The 21,404-nt window shown below is 37.4% G+C and overlaps 1 protein-coding gene and 1 pseudogene across 5 annotated transcripts in view; both read right to left on the minus strand.

The window, feature by feature from the left end:
* The window catches only part of PHKA1 (phosphorylase kinase regulatory subunit alpha 1), a 171,787-nt gene that overhangs the window by 57,361 nt on the left and 93,022 nt on the right, over positions 1 to 21,404 (minus strand). For all 5 annotated transcript variants that reach the window (XM_027533403.1, XM_027533401.1, XM_027533405.1 and 2 more), the window contains exons 15-16: positions 17,247 to 17,356; positions 16,159 to 16,303 (exon numbers count right to left, since the gene is read on the minus strand). In XM_027533403.1, coding sequence (XP_027389204.1) covers positions 16,159 to 16,303; positions 17,247 to 17,356 — 255 coding nt within the window. The remainder of the gene's footprint in view (positions 1 to 16,158; positions 16,304 to 17,246; positions 17,357 to 21,404) is intronic.
* LOC113886844 lies at positions 1,653 to 2,851 on the minus strand (annotated as a pseudogene).

Genomic DNA, 21,404 nt, shown 5'->3' on the forward strand with positions numbered 1-21,404 from the left:
ACTTGGGTCTCCTGTCTCAGAAATTCAGACCCGACCCCTTGCTGGAGCAGCAAGACTTCACAAGCCACAGAACACAGAAGGGATAAAGAAAGAAAGAAATAGCAGAAAAAATAAAACCAACCTACAAACAAAAAAGAACAGATAGACAAAACCCCAACACAAATGGTAAAAGCAACATTAATCAGACAGGAACACAAAAATAAACTCACAAACTCACACTCACAAAAAGAAAATAAACAAAAGACTAAAGAGAGGAACCAAAAAATAAGAGAGCAATCAAACCAATAAATGAATCCATAAAAGAAAACAAAGACTAAAAACTAGAGTAGCAAAAATGCAAAACCAAAAACATGGAAAAAACACAATATAATGAAAAGATGTAGAAATAAGAGGAAAATAAAATAAAATGAATTAAAAAAACATTAAAAAAGGAAAAAGTAAGTAAAAAATAGAAAGTAAAGGATTAATAAAAAGAAACAATGATAGAACTAATGAAAAAAATATATATACATACATACACGTAGAGAGAGAGATAGTAAGAAGAACATTATTCTGTGATGTCAGTTGTCCTTATCACCCAATGTCCTCCAGTCCATCTGCCTACTCAGGAAATCCTTCAGTATTTCTAGGAAGGTCTCTGGACCTGCAGCGGGCACTGTGGGGTCAGCTCCTACTTAGATCTGGCCTTATTCTAGCTTGTTCTTGCTTCCAAAGTCCCCAAAAGCCCACAGTCTCAACTTAATTGCAGAGATTTAATTCACTGCACCTGCTGCTGCAGGAATGAATTTCTTCCTCTTCTTTGGTCACATAGTCCTTGATGCTCTGCTTTGGTTTTGGCCCTGCCTTTGCTTGTAGGCCACCGCCCAGAGTCTTTCCTACCCAGACAAGATAGGGCAAAGGCCCTAGTTTATTAAAGCTCACTTGTTCAGTCAGGCTGGGGAGAGAGAGGGGTATGGCAACCACAATTGGGATGAACAGGGAAAAGTTCTGTTTCCAGACGAAAAGGAATAGACCCACTTTTCCCTATTCTTCCTGCTAAGTATAGCTAAAATTCAGGACATTACTATAATACAAACATAAGAAGACTCAGAAAGTTGGAAAAAGCATCAATTCTTCAGTGCTCAGCTTTCTTTATAGTCCAACTCTGACATCCATACATGACTACTGGAAAAACCATAGCCTTGACTAGACGGACCTTTGTTGGCAAAGTAACATCTCTGCTTTTTAATATGCTGTCTAGGTTGGTCAGAACTTTCCTTCCAAGGAGTAAGTGTCTTTTAATTTCATGGCTGCAGTCACCATCTGCAGTGATTTTGGAGCCCAGAAAAATAAAGTCAGCCACTGTTTCCACTGTTTCCCCATCTATTTGCCATGAAGTGATGGGACCGGATGTCATGATCTTAGTTTTCTGAATGTTGAGTTTTAAGCCAACTTTTTCACTGCCCTCTTTCACTTTCATCAAGAGGCTCTTTAGTTCTTCTTCACTTTCTGCCATAAGGGTGGTGTCATCTGCATATCTGAGGTTATCGATCTTTCTCCTGGCAATCTTGATTCCAGCTTATGCTTCTTCCAGCCCAGCATCTCTCATGATGTACTCTGCATATAAGTTAAATAAGCAGGGTGACAATATACAGCCTTGACATACTCCTTTTCCTATTTGGAACCAGTCTGTTGTTCCATGTCCATGTCTTACTCTTCTGATATCTTCACCCTCTCCTCTCGAAAACATTATTTGACAATCAATGGTTAGTTCTCGTCCATATAAACTGTTTGTAGATTTTTGAAAGTGGTGACAGATACATAGGTAATCAATGCATAGAAGTTATTTGGTGAATTTTCATTGCATTTTCTGGACAAGTGCACATGGATATGATACTGGACATTCCTTATTCCTCTGGTCGAGACAGCTTTGTTGAGCCTGGTGTCAATGCCTACATCTGGAGTTCCCATCTCCTTCATGGCAAATTTCCAGGTTTCTTTGAATGCCTGAGGAGTATGCTTCTTGAAATACACTCCATGAACATGCTAGTGAATGCGGATAGTGTATTCTCTGGTCACCACCATTTAATGGTGGATCGTCCCTTCTTCTCACCACCCTTCTTTGCAGGAGCCATTCTTCTGGGCTTGGGTTGGGAAGCTCTTTTCCTATGTTTTAAATAATCTTTCCTTTTTCTCAGTTGATGTTCAAGGGCTGTTTATGCTTTGTGATTATTACCCTTTTCTCCATCATATGAATGGCAAATACTTCACCTACTTTATTATTTGTCTTTCAACCTCAACCACACTTCAGTTTTGTATAAAATGTTTAGAAAAAAAGATTTATATTTTCATGTTTTAAAATTTGTCAGTTTTTCCTTTTTGTGTTTTGCAAAGCATAGCCTTCTTCAGTCCAAAACCTCAAAAACATTCTACCATACTTTCTCCTAATACCTTTATAGTTTTTTATTGTTGCTTAGCTTTTTAATCTAGTAAGAACTCAATTTTGGATAAAATGTAAGGTACAAGGCTAACTGAATGGTTTTCTCAAATGTATTTATTTATATTTTTGCCTCTATTTGGATTGCTATCTTTATCATTATTGTAATGCCAATGGATATATTTTCTCTCATTATTTTTAGTTTTTTAAAGATGCAGTTATTCTTGTACACTTTCTCTTCCACATGCAATATAGATTCAACCTGTTCATAAAAATTTGTCTCTTTATTTTAATTTGGAATTCACTGAACTGACAGAGTAGTTAGTTAATTAATTTTTTGGGTGCTGTTAGAAAAAAATTTTTTTAATTGGAAGATAATTGTTTTACAATGTTGTGGATTAATTTAATAAGAATTGACATCTTCTAAAAAAAGAATAGATATCTTTTCAATATTAACTATTTCCATCTAGCAACATGGTATGTCTCACTAGTAATTAAAATCTTTTATGCTTTTCACTAGCTTTATAATTTTTTAACATAATTTTATGCATATTTCTTATTAAGCTTATTCTTATATTATTTACTTTTTCAGAAAACTTGTCAATTTTTTCTAGATTTATAAAATTGTACTTGATATTCTTTTATAATTTTTAAAGCCTCTTCCATTTGTTTCTATACCCCCTTTCTCATTCTTAATATAATTTTACTATTTTTGTTTTTCTCATTATTCTGAAGTCTACTTTATTACATATTAATATAGCCACCTCTAATTTTTTATAATTAATTTTACATGGTATATTTTCCATTATTTTTATTCTAGTTTACCTATATTGTCACATATGAAGTGAATTTCATGGAGACAGCATATATGTGGGTCATTTTAAAATCTACTCTGTCAATCTCAGTCTTTTAATGGGTGTATTTAGGCTATTTACAGTAAATGTAATTATTGATATGTTAGGAATAAGTATGCCATTTTTACTTATTGTTTTTTGTTTGTTTCTCTGTTCTATTTTCTTCTTCCTGCCTTCTAAAACAAAAGAACTTCATTTTGATTTATCTATAGTGGTTTTACCTTATCACCTTGTATAGACTTCTATTGTGGCTCAGCTGGTAAAGAATCCGCCTGCATTGTGGGAGACCTGGGTTCAATCCTTGGGTTGGGAAGATCCCAGGGATAAGAGAAAGGCTACACAGTCCAGTATTCTGGCCTGGAGAATTCCATGGACGATAGAGTCGGACATGACTGAGCAACTTTCATTTTCACTTTCATAGACTTCTTAGTGGTTACTCTAGGTATTAAATAGTATGTAAAAACATGAGTTCAGTTCAGTTGCTCGGTCATGTCTGACTCTTTGTGACCCCATGGACTGCAGCACACCAGGCTTCCCTATTCAACACCAACTCCCAGAGTCTACCCAAACTCATGTCCATTGAGTCGGTGATTCCATTCAACCATCTCATCCTCTGTTGTCCCCTTCTCCTCCCACCTCCAGTCATTCCCAGCATAATGGTCTTTTCAAATAAGTCAGTTCTTCCCATCAGGTGGCCAAAGTATTGGAGTTTCAGCTTCAATATCAGTCTTTCCAATGAATATTCAGGACTGATTTCCTTTAGGATGGACTGGTTGGATCTCCTTGCAGTCCAAAAGACTCTCAAGAGTCTTCTCCAACACCACAGTTCAAAGCATCAATTCTTCGGCACTCAGCTTTCTTTATACTCCAACTCACATCCATACATGACTACTAGAAAAACCAATGCTTTGACTAGATGGACCTTTGTGGGCAAAGTAATGTCTCTCCTTTTTAATATGCTGTCTAGGTTGGTCAGAACTTTTCTTCCAAGGAGCAAGTGTCTTTAAATTTTGTGGCTGCAGTCACCAACTGCTGTGATTTTGGAGCCCCAAAATATAAAGTCTCTCACTGTTTCCATTGTTTCCCCGTCTATTTGCCATGAAGTGATGGGGCCGGATCCCATGATCTTTGTTTTTTGAATGTTGAGTTTTAAGACAGCTTTTTTGTTCTCCTCTTTCACTTTCCTCAAGAGGCTCTTTAGAGTCACAGATGTATAGAACAGTCTTTTGGACCCTGTGGGAGAGGGCAAAGGTGGGATGATATGGGAGAATGGCATTTAAACATGTATATTATCGTATGAGAAATGGATCACCAGTCCGGGTTCAATGCAAGAGACAGGGTGCTCGGGGGTGGTGAACTGGGATGACCCAGAGGGATGGGATGGGGAGGGAGGTGGGAGGGGGATTCAGGATGGGGAACACATGTACACCTGTGGCAGATTCATGTCAATGTATGGCAAAACCACTACAATATTGTAAAGTAATTAGCCTCCAATTAAAATAACTAAATTTATATTAAAAAATTAAACATAAAAGAAGGCTCTTTAGTTATTCTTCATTTTCTGCCATAAGGGTAGTATTATCTGCATATCTAAGGTTATTGATATTTCTCCTGGCAATCTTGATTCCAGCTTGTGCTTCATCCAGGCAGGCATTTCTCATGATGTACTCTGAATATAAGTTAAATAAGCAGGGTGACAATATACAGCTTTGACATACTCCTTTCCCGATTTGGAACCAGTCTGTTGTTCCATGTCCAGTTATAACTGTTGCTTCTTGACCTGCACACAGATTTCTCAGGAGGCAGGTCAGGTGGTCTGGTATTCCCCTCTCTTGAAGAATTTTCCACAGTTTGTTGTGATCCACACAGTCAAAGGCTTTGGCATAGTCAATAAAGCAGTAGATGTTTTTCTGGAACTCTCTTGCTGTTTCAGTGATCCAGCAGATGTTGGCAATTTGATCTCTGGTTCCTTTGCCTTTTCTAAATCCAACTTGAACATCTGGAATTTCACAGTTCTTGTACTGTTGAAGCCTGGCTTGGAGAATTTTGATCATTACTTTGCTAGCATGTGAGATGAGTGCAATTGTGTTTTGAATATTCTTTGGGATTGGAAAGAAAACTGACCTTTTCCAGTCCTGTGGCCACTGATGAGTTTTCCAAATTTGCTGTCATATTGAGTGCAGCACTTTCATAGCATCATCTTTTAGGATTTGAAATAGCTCAAACTGGAATTCTATCACATCCACTAGTTTTGTTCGTAGTGATGCTTCCTAAGACCCACTTGACTTTGCATTCCAGGATGTCTGGCTCTAGGTATGTGATCATACAATTGTGATTATCTGGGTCATGAAGATCTTTTTTTGTACAGTTCTTCTGTGTATTCTGGCCACCTCTTCTTAATATCTTCTGCTCCTATTAGGTCCATACCATTTCTGTGCTTTATTGTGCCCATTTTTGCATGAAATGTTCCCTTGGTATCTCTAATTTTCTTAAAGAGACCTACAGTCTTTCCCATTCAATTATTTTCCTCTATTTTTTTGCATTTCTACTTAGGAAGGCTTTCTTATCTCTCCTTGCTATTCTTTGGAACTCTGCATTCAAATGGGTATATCTTTTTTTTTCTCCTTTGCCTTTCACTTCTCTTCTTTTCACAGCTATTTGTAAGGCCTCCTCAGACAACCATTTTTGCCTTTCTGTATTTATTTTTCTTGGGGATGCTCTTGATCACTGCCTCCTGTATAATGTCATGAACCTCCATCCACAGTTCTTCAGGTACTCTGTCTATCAGATCTAATCCCTTGAATCTATATGTCACTTTCACTGTATAATCGTAAGGGATTTCATTTAGGTCATACCTGAATGATCTAGTGGTTTTCCCTACTTTCTTCAATTTAAGTCTGAATTTGGCTATAAGGACTTCATGATCTGAGCCACAGTTAGCTCCCTGTCTTATTTTTGCTGACTGTATAGAGCTTCTGCAGCTTTGGCTGCAAAGAATATAATCAATCTGATTTTGGTATTGACCATCTGGTGATGTCCATGTGTACAGTCTTCTCTTGTGTTGTTGGAAGAGGATGTTTGCTATGACCAGTGTGTTCTCCTGGCAAAATTCTGTTATCCTTTGTCCTGCTTCATTCTGCACTCCAAGGCCAAATCTGTCTGTTACTCCAGGTATTTCTTGACTTCCTACTTTTGCACTCTAGTACCCTATATTGAAAAGGACATCTTTTTGGGGTGTTAATTCTAGAAGGTCTTGTAGGTCTTCATAGAACTGTTTAATTTCAACTTCTTCAGCATTACTGGTCGGGGCATAGACTTGGATTACTGTGATATTGAATGGTTTGCCTTGGAAACGAACAGAGATCATTCTGTCGTTTTTGAGATTGCACCCAAGTACTGCATTTTGAAGTCTTTTGTTGACTATGAGGTCTACTCTGTTTCTTCTAAGGGATTCTTGCCCACAGTAGTAGATATAATGGTCATCTGAGTTAAATTCACCCATTCCAGTCCATTTTAGTTTGCTGACTCCTAAAATGTCAATGTTTACTCTTGCCATCTCCTGTTTGACCACTTCCAATTTGCCTTGATTCATGGACCTAACATTCCAGGTTCCTATGCAATATTACTCTTTACCACATCTGACTTTACTTCCATCACCAGTCACATCCACAACTGGATGTTGTTTTTGCTTTGGCTCCATCTCTTCATTCTTTCTCCACTGATCTCCAGTAGCATATTGGGCACCTACTGACCTGGGGACTTCATCTTTCAGTGTCCTATTTTTTTGCTGTTTCATACTGTTTATATGGTTCTCAATACACGAATACTGAAGTAGTTTGCCATTCCCTTCTCCAGTGGACGACATTTTGTCAGAACTCTCCACCATGATGATGCGTCCGTCTTGGGTGGCCCTACATGGCATGGTTCACAGTTCATTGAGTTAGACAAGGCTTTGGTCCATGTGATCATATTGGTTAGTTTTCTGTGATTGTGGTTTTCATTCAAATATACATTATATATGTATATACAAACATAGATTCACTATTAGTGTAAACATTTTACTAGTTAAAATGATGTGTAAAAACATTTTTTCCTTTTCAGTCCCTTACGTCTCCCAATCTATAATATAATTGCATTAGATCCAGCACTCTGTGACAATCTAGAGGAGTGGAATGGGGGGGAGGGAAGTTTAAGAGGGAAGGGATATATATATATATATATATATATATTTATTTATTGATATATAAATATACATATATAAAATCAGGGATATATATATATGTATAATTATGACTGATTTGCATTGATGTACAGCAGAGAGCACCACAACACTGTAAACCAGTTATCCTTCAAAAAATAAATAAAAAGAAAAGAAGAAATAGAAAAAATATATAATTTCATTGAAGATCTCCTCTACACCTCTGAGAACCACATCAGTGTTATATTTTTTGCTTCAAATGTCAAACATAATTTAGAAAACTGAAGGGGAGAAACTTTATTGTATTTATCTGTATTCTTACTCTTTCCACTGTTCTTTTTCTTGCTTGATGTTCCAATATTTTATCTTGTATTATTTCCTTTTCATTTCAAGAACTTCCTTTAAGCCTTTCTTTTAAAGCAGATCCCCTTCAAACAAATTCATTTAGTTTTGTTTCACCCGAGAGTGTCTATTTTTCCCATTTATTCAAGTACATTTTTATTGGATACAGAATTCTTAGTTTATAATTCTTTTCTTTAAGCACTTGAAAATATATTATGTCAGTTTCCTCTGTTCTCCATGGATTTTGGTGAAATCTGCTGTCATTCTAATTGTTTTTTCATATAGGTGAGGTATCATTTTTCTTACTGCTTTCCAGTTTTTTTCTTTTTCTTTAATTTTCAGGAGTTTGATCAGTATGTTTTGGCATTGATTTCTTTGAGTTTATACTGTTTGGGACTCTCTCAGCTTTTCGAATTTGCAGGTTATGCCTTTTGCATTTTTTTCAGCCATATTAGCTGGGATACTTTTTTTTCAGCCTTATATTCATTTTCCTCTCCTTCTGAAACTCGTAACATGAATGTTAGATCTTTCATAATATGAAAGGTCTCTGAGGCTCTGTTACATTTCTTCAGTTTACTTTTACTCTTGTTCACTTCTGTCTTCAAGTTCAATCTATTCATTCTTCTACTGAGCCTATCCAGTGAGCTTTTCATTTCAGTTATACTTTTCAGTTATAAAACCTTCATTTGCTTCTTTATCTCTTCAATTTCTTTACTGAGCATTTCTGTTTCTTTGCTGAGACTTTCTACTTTCAGGTTTAAAGTGTGGTTGCAATTGCTTGGTTGGAGAAGGAAATGGCAACCCACTCTAGTATTCTTGCTTGGAGAATCCCATGGACAGAGAAGCCTGGAGGGTTACAGTCCATAGGGTCGCAAGAGTCAGATATGACTTAGTGATTAACCACCACCACCAATTGCTTGGTAAATTTTTTTATGATGACTGCCTTAAAATCTTTGCCATAATTCTAACATCTTTGTGATCTTCGTATTGATGTCGTTGATCATCTTTTCTTGATGAAGTTGAGGTTTTCCTGGGCATTGGTATGAATGATTTTCTATTGTATTCTGGAAGTTTGGGGTATCATCTTATGAGACTCTGGATCTTATTGAATCTTCAGATTCAGCAAGTCTTCTCTGATACTGTGCAGCCGTTAAGGGAGCATTGCCTTGTTACTGCTAGGTGGGTGTGGAAGAGGTTCCTCTACTGTTCAGTAATGATGATAATCTGAGCTCCCCATGAGTATGTCTCAGATACAGTGCTTAAGGAGGGAGGTGTGCCTCTTCACAGCTGTGTGAAGGCAATAGTCTAGGTTCTCCACCTAGCATTGCTGACAGTGATGGGAATGGGGCTGTAGTTTTTTTTGCGTGTCATTTGGATGGATTAGAACATTTAATTGTCTAGAAGCTTTCTGTCTGGCTAGGCTGCCCTTTTCCTGTTCTTTGGGCTAAAGGGAGAAGGTTTTTCCTGGAACTTTTAAAATTTGTACCCATTTGTGTTTCTGGGATGATAACTTCTCCAGCACCCAATCCACAATATATGAGGCAGAAGGAAAGCCCAGGAAATTCACTGTTGTGTCATTTCTTAAGTTCAAAGTCTTCCTTCTTTTTTCCAACTTTCTGAGTCTTCTTATAGTAATGTCCTGAATTTTAGCTATACTTAGCAGGAAGAATAGGGAAAAGTGGGTTTATTCCTTTTAATCTGGAAACAGAACTTTTTTTTTCCAAAGTGAAAATATTCAGGAAATGAAAATTTCTATATATTACTTTGACCAAATCTCAAGTTTTGATAAGTAGTGGTACCATTTTTCATTTTAAAACACTAAATAATTTTAACTTGGATTTACTCTTTATTTATTTCTTTTTTCTTTTTTTGGATTTCCTCTTTAATTGAAGAATTATTTGCAAAAATTTTAATTCCTTCAAGGTCAGGTTTTTTAGAAATTATTTGGTTTTAATTAGCTTTATGGCCTATGTCTGGCAAAATCATCTATATTATTTATACTTTAAAAAATAAACATTCTTTGTATATTCTGATTTCTGGATTTCTTTCTGTTTCATATAAACACAGAGTTTGTTAATTTTCTATATCTTTATTTTTGTGTAATTGATCCGTGACATTATGATTCAGTTCAGTTCAGTCCAGTCATGCAGTCATGTCTGACTCTTTGCAACACCATGGACCACAGCACGCCAGGCCTCCCTGTCCATCACCAACTCCCGGAGCTTATTCAAACTCATGTCCATTGAGTCAGTGATGCCATCCAACCATCTATCCTTTGTCGTCCTTTTATCCTCCCACATTCAATCTTTCCCAGCATCAGGGTCTTTTCACATGAGTCAGTTCTTCCCATCAGGTGGCCAATGTATTGGAGTTTCAGGTTCAACATCAGTCCTTCCAATGAATATTCAGGACTGATTTCCCTTAGGATGGACTGGTTGGATCTCCTTGCAGTCCAAGGGACTCTCAAGAGTCTTCTCCGACATGACAGTTCAAAAGCATCAATTCTTTGGCGCTCAGCTTTCTTTATAGTTCAACTCTTGCATCCATACATGACTACTGGAAAAATCATAGCCTTGACTAGATGGACTTTGTTGGCAAAGTAATGTCTCTGCTTTTTAATACACTGTCTAGGTTGGTCATAACTTTTCTTCCAAGGAGTAAGCGTCTTTTAATTTCATGGCTGCCATCACCATCTGCAGTGATTTTGGAGCCCAAGAAAATAGTCTGCCACTGTTGCTACTGTTTCTCCATCTATTTGCCATGAAGTGATGGCACTGGATGCCATGAACTTTGTTTTCTGAATGTTGAGCTTTAAGCCAGCTTTTTCACTCTCCTCTTTCACTTTCATTCTTCTTCACTTTCTGCCATAAGGGTGGTGTCATCTGCATATCTGAGGTTATTGATATTTCTCCCGGCAATCTTGATTCCAGCTTGTGCTTCATCCAGGCAGGCATTTCTCATGATGTACTCTGAATATAAGTTAAATAAGCATGGTGACAATATACAGTCTTGACATACTCCTTTTCCTATTTGGAATCAGTCTGTTGTTCCATGTCCAGTTCTAACTGTTGCTTCCTGACCTGCATACAGGTTTCTCAAGAGGCATGTCAGGTGGTCTGGTATTCCCATTTCTTGAAGAGTTTTCCACAGTTTATTGTGATCCACACAGTCAAAGGCTTTTACATAGTCCATAAAGCAGAAATAGATGTTTTTCTGGAACTCTTTTGCTTTTGTGATGATCCAGCTGATGTTGGCAGTTTGATCTCTAGTTCCTCTGCCTTTTCTAAAACCAGCTTGAACATCTGAAAGTTCACAGTTCACGTACTGTTGAAGCCTGGCTTGGAGAATTTTGAGCATTACTTTACTAGCGTGTGAGATGAGTGCAACTGTGAGGCAGTTTGAGCATTCTTTGGCATTGCCTTTCTTTGGGATTGGAATGAAAACTGGCCTTTTCCAGTCCTGTGGCCACTGCTGAGTCTTCCAAATTTAATGGCATATTGAGTGCAGCACTTTCACAGCATCATCTTTTAGGATTTGAAATACCTCAACTGGAATTCCATCACCTCCAGTAGCTTTGTTTGTAGTGATGCTTCCTAAGGCCCACTTGACTTCACATTCCAGGATGTCTGGCTCTAGGTGAGTGATCACAGCATTGTGATTATCTGGGTCATGAAGATCTTTTTTGTACAGTTCTTCTGTGTATTCTTGCCACCTCTTCTTTTTTTTTTTTTGCCACCTCTTCTTAATATCTTCTCCTTCTGTTAAGTCCATACCATTTCTGTCCTTTATTGAGCCTATCTTCACATGAAATGTTCCCTTGGTATCTCTAATTTTCTTGAAGATATCTCTAGTCTTTCCCATTTTATTGTTTTCCTCTATTTCTTTGCTTTCATCACTGACGAAAGGTTTCTTATCTCTCCTTGCTAATTCTTTGGAACTCTGCATTCAAATGAGTATGTCTTCCCTTTTCTCCTTTGCTTTTCACTTCTCTTCTTTACACAGCTATTTGTAATGCCTCCTCAGACAGTCATTTTGCTTTTTTGCATTTCTTTTTCTTGGGGATGGTCTTGCTCCCTGTCTCCTGCACAATGTCATGAACCTCCGTCCATAATTCATCAGGCACTCTGTCTATCAGGTCTAATCCTTTAAATCTATTTCTCACTTCCACTGTATAATCATTAGGGATTTGATTTAGGTCACACTGAATGGTCTACTGGACATTATGATAGAGATATGTTACAGTTTCCCACTGTGACTGTACAATGGATTTATCATATTGTCATTAAGTTTTCCTAAATATCAGCTTTACACATTTCACTGATATTCCTCAGTAGATAAAAATTTATAAATGTTGTACTGTCTTCACGTACTGTAACTCTTTTCAATATAAAATATCCTTCCTATCGCATTTACTGATTTGCACCCTGAATTCTATTTGCTATTTTTTATATTAATATTGCCATCATTGCTTTCTTTTTGTTAGTATTTACATGATATATTTTTGCCTTCCTTTATTTTCTGTTTTTCCATAAAATTTTATTTTAGGGATAGCTTTTGTAAGCTTTCATAAGCAGCATCTAGCTAGATTTTGCTTTTACCTATCCTAGGAATCTTTGTCTTTAATATGAGGATTTAATTCACATTTTAATGTGATCACTAAATATGTTCATTCCCATTTTACCAGCACAAAATTTTCCCTGACAAAAATACATAGCTACTGTATTAGTAACGTATATTTTGGAGACTGACAGACCTGATTTGAGGCCTGACTCTGTTGCTTACTAGCTTTGTGACTATACAATGAGTCACCTTCTTCACCTATAAAATGGAGGCTATTAATAGTACCTACCTGAATAGGGTTGTTGTAGAGATTTCAAAATGATGCACTGAAAGCACTTAGATCAGTGCCTGATACAGAGAGAGTGCTAAATAAACATTGCAGTTATTATTGCTATTGATACTTCTGTTTTTGTTGTGTGACCACATACCAAGTGTCAAAACTTTGTGATTTAAATTTAGATTTTAGTTATATTCTTCTTCCCAAACTATAGCTGTTTATGTCATCCACAACTATTGGCATTTCAATTTTGAAATTTCTTAAAACTCAACACGTCCCTTTACAACTGGCATCTTTCTTTAGAACTTCTTTGCTTTTATCGGTGCAGCATTTTTAGCTAGTCTCTAAATGTTGGCATTATCTTGATTCATATCTCACATCTAGTCAGCCAACATGTGACTTTCATATCTAGTTAGTCAACACCTGACTTTTAAGGTGTTGATTAAAATGACTCTTGTGGGCTTCCCTGGTGGCTCAGTGGTAAAGAATCTGCCTGCCAATGCAGAAGACACAGGTTCAATCCCTGGTCTGGGAATCTCCCACATGCCATAGAGCAACTAAGCCCATGTGCCACAACTATTAAGCCTGTACTCTAGAGCCCAGAAACCTCAAGTACTGAGCCCATGTGTTGCAGCTACTGAAGCCCATGTGCCTTAGAGTCCATGCTTTGCAACAAGAGAAGCCACCACAGTGAGAAACCCACCCAGCCCAACTAGAGAGTAGCTCTTGCTCACTGCAACTAGAGAAAAGCCCACACAGCAACAAAGACCCAACACAGCCATAAATAAATAAACAGCATTATAAAAAATAAAATGACTCATCTCCACCTTTCCCATTCAATTTTTATTATCATCAGCCCAGTGTATCTTCTCATCACCTCATACCCGGATTAGTTTCCTTGATATCAGATTCTCCTAACAACAATGAAAAATGTCACTAAATAAATATTCCTTAAACATCACTTTCATCATATTGCTCTTTGCTCAAAAATTTTTAATTACTACAGACTTCTGAGACTATTTATTTTAAATTTCCCTGCTTATTTTCAGTCAGTTCAGTCGCTCAGTCACGTCCGACTCTTTGCGACCACATGGACTGCAGCACACCAGGCTTCCCTGTCTATCACCAACTTCCAGAGCTTAATCAAACTCATGTCCACTGAGTCGGTGATGCCATCCAACCATCTCATCCTCTGTTGTCTCCTTCTCCTGCTTTCAATCTTTCCCAGAATCAGGGTCTTTTCCAATGAGTCAGTTCTTTACATCAGGTGGCCAAAGTATTGGAGTTCATTTTCAACATCAGTTCTTCCAGTGAATTTTCAGGACTAATTTCTTTTAGGATGGACTGGTTGGATCTCCTTGCTGTCTAAGCGACTCTCAAGAGTCTTCTCCAACAGCACAGTTCAAAACCATCAATTCTTCAGTGCTCGGCTTTCCTTATGATCCAACTCTCACATCCATACATGACTACTGGAAAAACCAAGGGCTTGACTATACAGACCTTTGTCAGTAAAGAAATGTCTCTGCTTTTTAATATGTTGTCTAGGTTTGTCATAGCTTTTCTTCCAAGGAGAAAGCATCTTTTAATTTCATGGCTTCAGCCACCATATGCAGTGATTTTGGAGCCTAAGAAAATAAAGTCTGTCACTGTTTCCATTGTTTCCACATCTATTTGCCATGAAATGATAGGACCTGACGCCATGATCTTAGCTTTTTGAATGTTGAGTTTTAAGCTGGCTTTTTCACTCTCCTCTTTCACTTTCATAAGAGGCTCTTTATTTCTTCTTCACTTTCTGCCATAGGGGTGGTGTATCTCCATATGGGAGGTTATTGATATTTTTCCCTGCAATCTTGATTCCAGCTTGTGCTTCATCCAGGCAGGCTTTTTGCATGATGTACTCTGCATATAAGTTAAATAAGCAGCATGACAATGTACAGCCTTGCTGTACTCCTTTCCCAATTTGGAGCCAGTCTGTTGTTCCACGTCCGGTTCTAACTGTTGCTTCTTGACCTGCACACAGATTTCTCAGGAGGCAGGTCAAGTGGTCTGGTATTCCCATCTCTTTAAGGTCTTCATAATCTGACCCTACCTTACTTGCCCAATTTTGTTGATACTTATACTCCAAAATGGGCTTCCCTTGTGGCTCAGCTGGTAAATATTCCACCTGCAATGCGGGAGACCTGGGCTCAATCACTGGGTTGGGAAGATCCCTTGGAGAAGGGAAAGGCTGCCCATTCCAATATTTTGGCCTGGAGAATTCCATGGACTGTATTGTTCATGGGGTTGTAAAGAGTCAGACACGACTGAGTGACCTTCACTTCACATATTCCAACATGCAAGCTCCTTTCTATTCATCTTGGCTTCTTCACTGTCCATTCACAAGTCAAGTGCATCCCTGCCTCTCAGCTTCACTCATGGTATTTTTTTTCCCTCACCTAAAGTGCCTTTCCTTCTTTTCTCCTTCCATATGAATATCATGCATCCCAAAAAGCCTGAACAAGTCCCACCTAGTAAATAAATTTTCATTAACAATGTGATGGATCACTGTCACTATAAAATACTAATCTAATGGTTTAGTAATTCTTTATATACTGTTGTGAATTGTTTTCTATTATTTTTGTGAATTAGCTTTGCCTCTCCAATTAGACTTTATACTTTCTGAAGATAGTTCTGCAAACACAGTAGTTATTAACTGGCCATTTGATAATTGTCTTATATAAAGAAGAAAGACTACCCTACTTCCTCAACTCCAGTGCTTTTGAAGCACTTTGGAGATGTGATCAAAATCCCTAAGTCTGCCTGGACTTTGAATGATTTATGACAAAGGATTCTTCTCTAATGAAAAGGAATTCTATGTACTTTGGCAGTACAAACAGGCTTTTGGAAGCAATAGCAGAGATACAGAAAGGAAACAGTGCTTCAGTATTGGCTCTAGTCCTTCAGGAACTTAGAGAACAATAAACCTCTCACTCAGTTTCAAGTAAGCAATGCCAGGAAGCCCAGCTAATAAAGAAAAGATAAACTGAAAGCATTTTTACTTTTCTCTGCTAGATTTATTTCTTCAGTTAGACAAGCCTTGGAAAGAAAGTCTGGGAATTTATCTATAAAATCTTGATGCTCCACTAGAGTGAGATTGTCTTTAAAATGAGTTTTATTAATAAAGTTTCTATAAACTGGCCTAGAAACCAATTATCTAAAGTAGCCCCAAACAAATTATTCTATTACATATCTTGAATTATAGTTCTCAAACCACCTGAAATATTCTTGTGAATTGGTTTTTTGCTACATATTTATTCGAAAACATAAGCTCCATAAGAGTAGAAACCTCATCTACCGTATTCACCTCATGTATGCCTAGTGCTTTGAAAAGTGCCTGGTACAAAACAAAAGCTTAACAAACTGCTGAAAGAATAAATGACAAAAAGCAGCTTTCCAGTGACTATGATTTTGAAGGGCTAATCACACAACTTATTCCAAAAATACATTCATTCCTTGACTCATATAACCTTACCAAGCATGCTGTGTGAGATGGGGAAGGTGATGGTGGGCTGGCCTGTCATTCTCCAGCGGCTACAGAGATAGGAGAGGTCTGTTCTAAGCATTTCCACTATCATGTTGTTGTCGAGAGCCAGGTAGAATTGTTGCTGGTCTATAAACTAAGAAAAAGAAAAATAATGGTTTAGAATAATTAATCTCATAACTATCAAATAATATTTTTAAATACTCATATATTCATAAAGGTGTATAAGATACCACAGAGGCAACAATACCTCCAAATTTAATGTTTGATTCTTCCCAAAGTATCTGGTGGCCTATTAGTACATATAGTTGTCTTGGACATTTTTAGTGTGCTACAGTTAAAAAAGTGTTTTCAAGTACATGATTTTATTTAATTCTAACAACCCAGTGAGGGCTTTTCTCCTTTTTAATAGACAAAAAGTAAGGCCAAGAGACACTGAGTAGATTAGCAAAGTTTTATGACTAGCAAATGGCAAAATCAGAGAGAGAATTTCTGGTCCATTATTCTTTCATCTGTACTTCAGTGCACTATTTCAGATGTAAGATAACAAATGGGGAACTTAATGTTTCTTTCCAGAAAATAGTTTCTACTCCTATACACATACATAATAAGGCTTGCTACTGTAATATGGGTAATAAACATCATGCTAATAAACAATGTATCTCATGGCTAAAATAGTACTGACATTTTTGTTTAGAAGAGGATATGAAAAATTTCTAAGCATGTAAAAATGGCCCATCTCAGAAAGAAATAGAAGATCTAATTTGGTAGCTGAATATTACCAAAAAAGACTGTATTTTGTTTATAAAGGATACAGTATTATATTTAATCTTTAATAAAGAGTACTCACTGCTTCTGCAATACCAAGGACTACTCTCGGTAGCCACAGTTACTTGGCATAGCTCTTTGCTGCAACATCAATTCAGTCCAACTCAACAAATATTTACTAAGCAGCTTAATGTGTGCAAGGTCCCATGGAACTCTGACACTTCTCCCAGCTTGAGTAAATGCTTTATTTCTAGAGTGTTTCTCTTTTATTTTCATTCATCTCAATGCACATCAAAGCTCATTCCACCCACCTGGGGAGTGAAGGTAAAGATAGTTTTCCGAATGTCATAGAGTTTTGAAGTTCCAAGGACACCCATGTGTCTGTAGGGTCTTCCACTGAGTTTCATTCTACTGTTGCATCCTGATACAGAATTGAGAAATGGTCAAGATATTTTCAGTGCACAAATCTTACCAGCAAACATTTTTTGCATTAATTTATGCTTCCTTATTGAACAAAATAAGTTCTGTGTCTCAAAGTTAATGTCCATGTCATGTACAGGGCCATCTAAGCACCATGGGCTTTCCAAGAGAAAGAATAGGCAGTTATCTGTGTTCTTAAAACAAATTATGCTCTTATAAAAAAGTCAAATCGTCTACATGAGATAAGAATGCATATAAAAATTAATAGTTCTATGAATGATAGAATGCTATTACCAACATTCATACATTGTATTTCCTTAAAGGTCATGAAAAGTACAAAAGCTATTCTGATTATCAGACTTACCAGTATAAACTATGCTTCAAGAAAGCTGAACAAAAACCTCATCAGTTTAAAGATGGCAAACTAAACTGGAAAGAGTGAAATAAGAGTGCATCTTGATCTCCTTCAATAGCATACTACTGATACATTTTATTCAATGGGAGAACACATTTTATCCAAATAAATCAAGATATTTTAATATTCTTATATCTGATAGGAAATTTTGTGGACCCTTAGAGTAAAATTTACTTTGCAGAGGAGCTATTTTGAAAACTGGAAAAAGGGGGAAGACTTTAACTATCAGCTACAAAAGTAAGGCACAATTTTAATGAAAATATAAATATACACATTGTGCGTCTCAATGTCTTGTATGTGTGTATGTACACATATGTATGTTTGTGCACACACTGTGCACATTCACACACACATCCACCTTATTTCCTTGAGTATAAGATGTTGTTTTTTTAATAGTTTAGCATTCTGAAATTAGAATATATCTGATAATTGATGTCTATGTTAAATGCAGTTGCATTTCTTTTTGTCTTTCAAAAGGCAATTATAATATCAATAACTCTTATGAGGAAATATTTCATTTATTCACACACATTTTCCCCTTTTATAACAAAGGACAGCATGATACACATAGCTCTCAAACCCTTTTTTCCCAGAATATATATTAAATATTCTTTCATATCAGTACTAACAGAATTAGTACCTCTTTTTTTGTGGGGTGGGGGGCTGTAACCCATTTTTCTTAGGGATTTCATTTTTGTCTCGTCTTCATCCTACGTATGATACCTACCAAATATGCCACCTTTTTAGTGTTGCTTCACTCTTAGGGACAGAACCAGAGAGCTATCAATGCCTTTGGCCATATTCCAGGGTCCACTCTATGCAGCACACATTTTACCTGAGATTGATATCACAAGCAGGTTTATCTACTGTTTCTTCCATTTTGTTTCTTTTTATTGTATCACAGTAAAATATACATAAAATTTACCATTTTAACTGTTCAGTGACATTAAATACATTTGCAATGTTATACAGCTATCACTTCCACCCATCTTTAGAAATTTTTCATTTTCCCAAACTGAAACTATAACCATTAAACAATAACTCCCCAGGCTCCCTTCCTCCCAGTCCCTGGCAATCACCATTCTTTCTGTCTCAATGAATTTGCTTACTCTACATACCTCATATATGTAGAGTCATACGATATCCTTTTGTGACTGGCCTATTCCACTTAGAATAATGTCTGGAGGTTCATCTATTTTATAGTCAGAATTTTATCCTTTTCTAAGGCTGAATAAAACTCCATTGTATGCATATAACACATTTTGTTTATCTTTTCATCCATCGATGGATGCTAGGTTCTTTTATTCAAAATTGCTTATAGTATAATATACATGCAGTTAAACACATGAACCTTAAATATAAAATTTGATGAATTTTTACACAGAAACACACAACCCAAATCAGGATATGGAACATTACTAGCCCTGCATTAGCCTCTTTTGTGCCCCTTCCTGGGTATTAATATCCTAGAGGCCTCAAAGTTAACCACTATTAAAACTTCAAATACAAGTAAGTATGATTTGTCCATTTTTGAGCTTTATACTAATAGCATCATACATTATCTAGTTTTTGTATCTAGTTTCTTTCACTCAACATTGTGTCTATAAGATTCATCCATATTATTGTACTTAGAATTAGTTGATTCTTTTTCATTGCTATATACATTCAGTGTATGAATGCATTGTTATTGATTCATTCACTTGTTGACAGACATTTGAATTTTTCCTCCAGTTTTTTGTTATCATTTAAAGTTCCTATGAACATTCTTGTTGTGTGGGAATTCCCAAAGATCACTTCTAGGTTTGGTGATTCACAGGACTCAGCATGAGTTCAGTTCAGTCACTCAGTCATGTCTGACTCTTTGCAACCCCATGGACTGCAGCACACCAGGCTTCCCTGTCCATCACCAACTCCTGGAACTTGCTCAAACTCATGTTCATTGAGTTGGGGATGCCATCCAACCATCTCATCTTCTGTTGTCCCCTTCTCCACCTGCCTTCAATCTTTTCCAGCATCAGGGTCTTTCCACTGAATCAGTTCTTTGCATCAGGTGGCCAAATATTGGGGTTTCAGCTTCAACATCAGTCCTTCCAATGAATATTCAGGACTGATTTACTTTAGGATCGACTGGTTTGATCTCCTTGCAGTCCAAGGAACTCTCAAGAGTCTTCTCCAACACCACAGTTTAAAAGCATCAATTCCTCTACACTCAGCTTTCTTTATAGTCCAACTCTCACATCCATACATGACTACTGGAAAAACCATAGCTTTGAGTAGATGGACTTTTGTTGGCAAAGAACTCAGCATAGATCTATACTAATGGTAAGGTTTATTACAGCAAAGGGATACAAAGCAAAATTAGCAAAGAAAAAAGGTGCATGGTCAAAGTCCAGAGGAAACCAGGCACAAGCTTGTAAGAGTCCTCTTCCTAGTGGAGTTGTGCAGTGCATGTTTAATTTCTCCAGCATCATATTTTGACAAAATGTATGAAATGTCTACTAAGGAAGCTCATTAGAGACTCAGTATCCAGTGTTTGTTTTTATTAGGGGCTGGTAGCATAGGCACCCTCTGCCTAGCATGTACCAAAACTCCAAACTCCACCTTCTGGTCTCTTGGCCAAGGTGTCTTTTTCATAAGGACTCGACACAGCAGAGTGAGACCAACCTGCCATATTGTTCTCAGTTATGTCTTCAGGGGTCTTATACTGAGCAGACAAAACAAATCCATCACCATAAACAAGTACCTTCAAAAGCCAGATGGTTTCCTCCTTAAGGTTCCATTAAAAATTAAAAAAAATAAAAATGCTTGCAGCATCAATCCAGGCACAACACAAGCCTGGTCAGTAAACTGAAGCTGACCTGAATGCCTTCCAGAGCTGAGGCAGTGCCAGAATAGTCAGGGCTCACTGACAAGTACAATGCAAGAGGGCACATGCAGTATCATTGGACAAAAATAATTTATAATCATTAGGGCATCCCAAGTAGGACATACATTAATTAGGCAGTTTAGGTTAACAGCAGAGAAGGCAATGGCACCCCACTCCAGTACTTTTGCCTGGAAAATCCCATGGACGGAGGAGCCTGGTGGGCTGCAGTCCATGGGGTCACTGAGGGTCGGACACGACTGAGCGACTTCACTTTCACTTTTCACTTTCATGCATTGGAGAAGGAAATGGCAACCCACTCCGGTGTTCTTGCCTGGAGAATCCCAGGGACGGGGGAGCCTGGTGGGCTGCTGCCTACGGGGTCACACAGAGTCGGACACGACTGAAGTGACTTAGTGAGTGTGAGTAGGTTAACAGAATCCCTAATGTGGCTAACTTCTTACTGTGAGGCCTCCTGCCTTAGTGTTTCCAATCCAGTCCAAAAAACACAGTTCAGAATTTGGTTTCAATGGGACTGTTTTCTGAAGGTAGCTGGATCCAAACAATTCTGTTTTTTCAGGGCACCAGTTCTTCTGCCTTGCAAGTGTGGATGACATGTGGAGGTGCTGAGTGGAAGGTAGAGGAGCTGGAGCCATCCCCTGCTGTCTCATAGTTAGCTGTCAGATCTGACTCTGGGATTAGCAGTCAATTTGAAATCAAAGCACTCTCGGCAGCAGGGAAGACAAAACATGCTTTTATTAAGGAGAAGAG

This window comes from Bos indicus x Bos taurus, chromosome X (assembly GCF_003369695.1).
Source record: "Bos indicus x Bos taurus breed Angus x Brahman F1 hybrid chromosome X, Bos_hybrid_MaternalHap_v2.0, whole genome shotgun sequence".
NCBI lineage: Eukaryota > Metazoa > Chordata > Mammalia > Artiodactyla > Bovidae > Bos > Bos indicus x Bos taurus.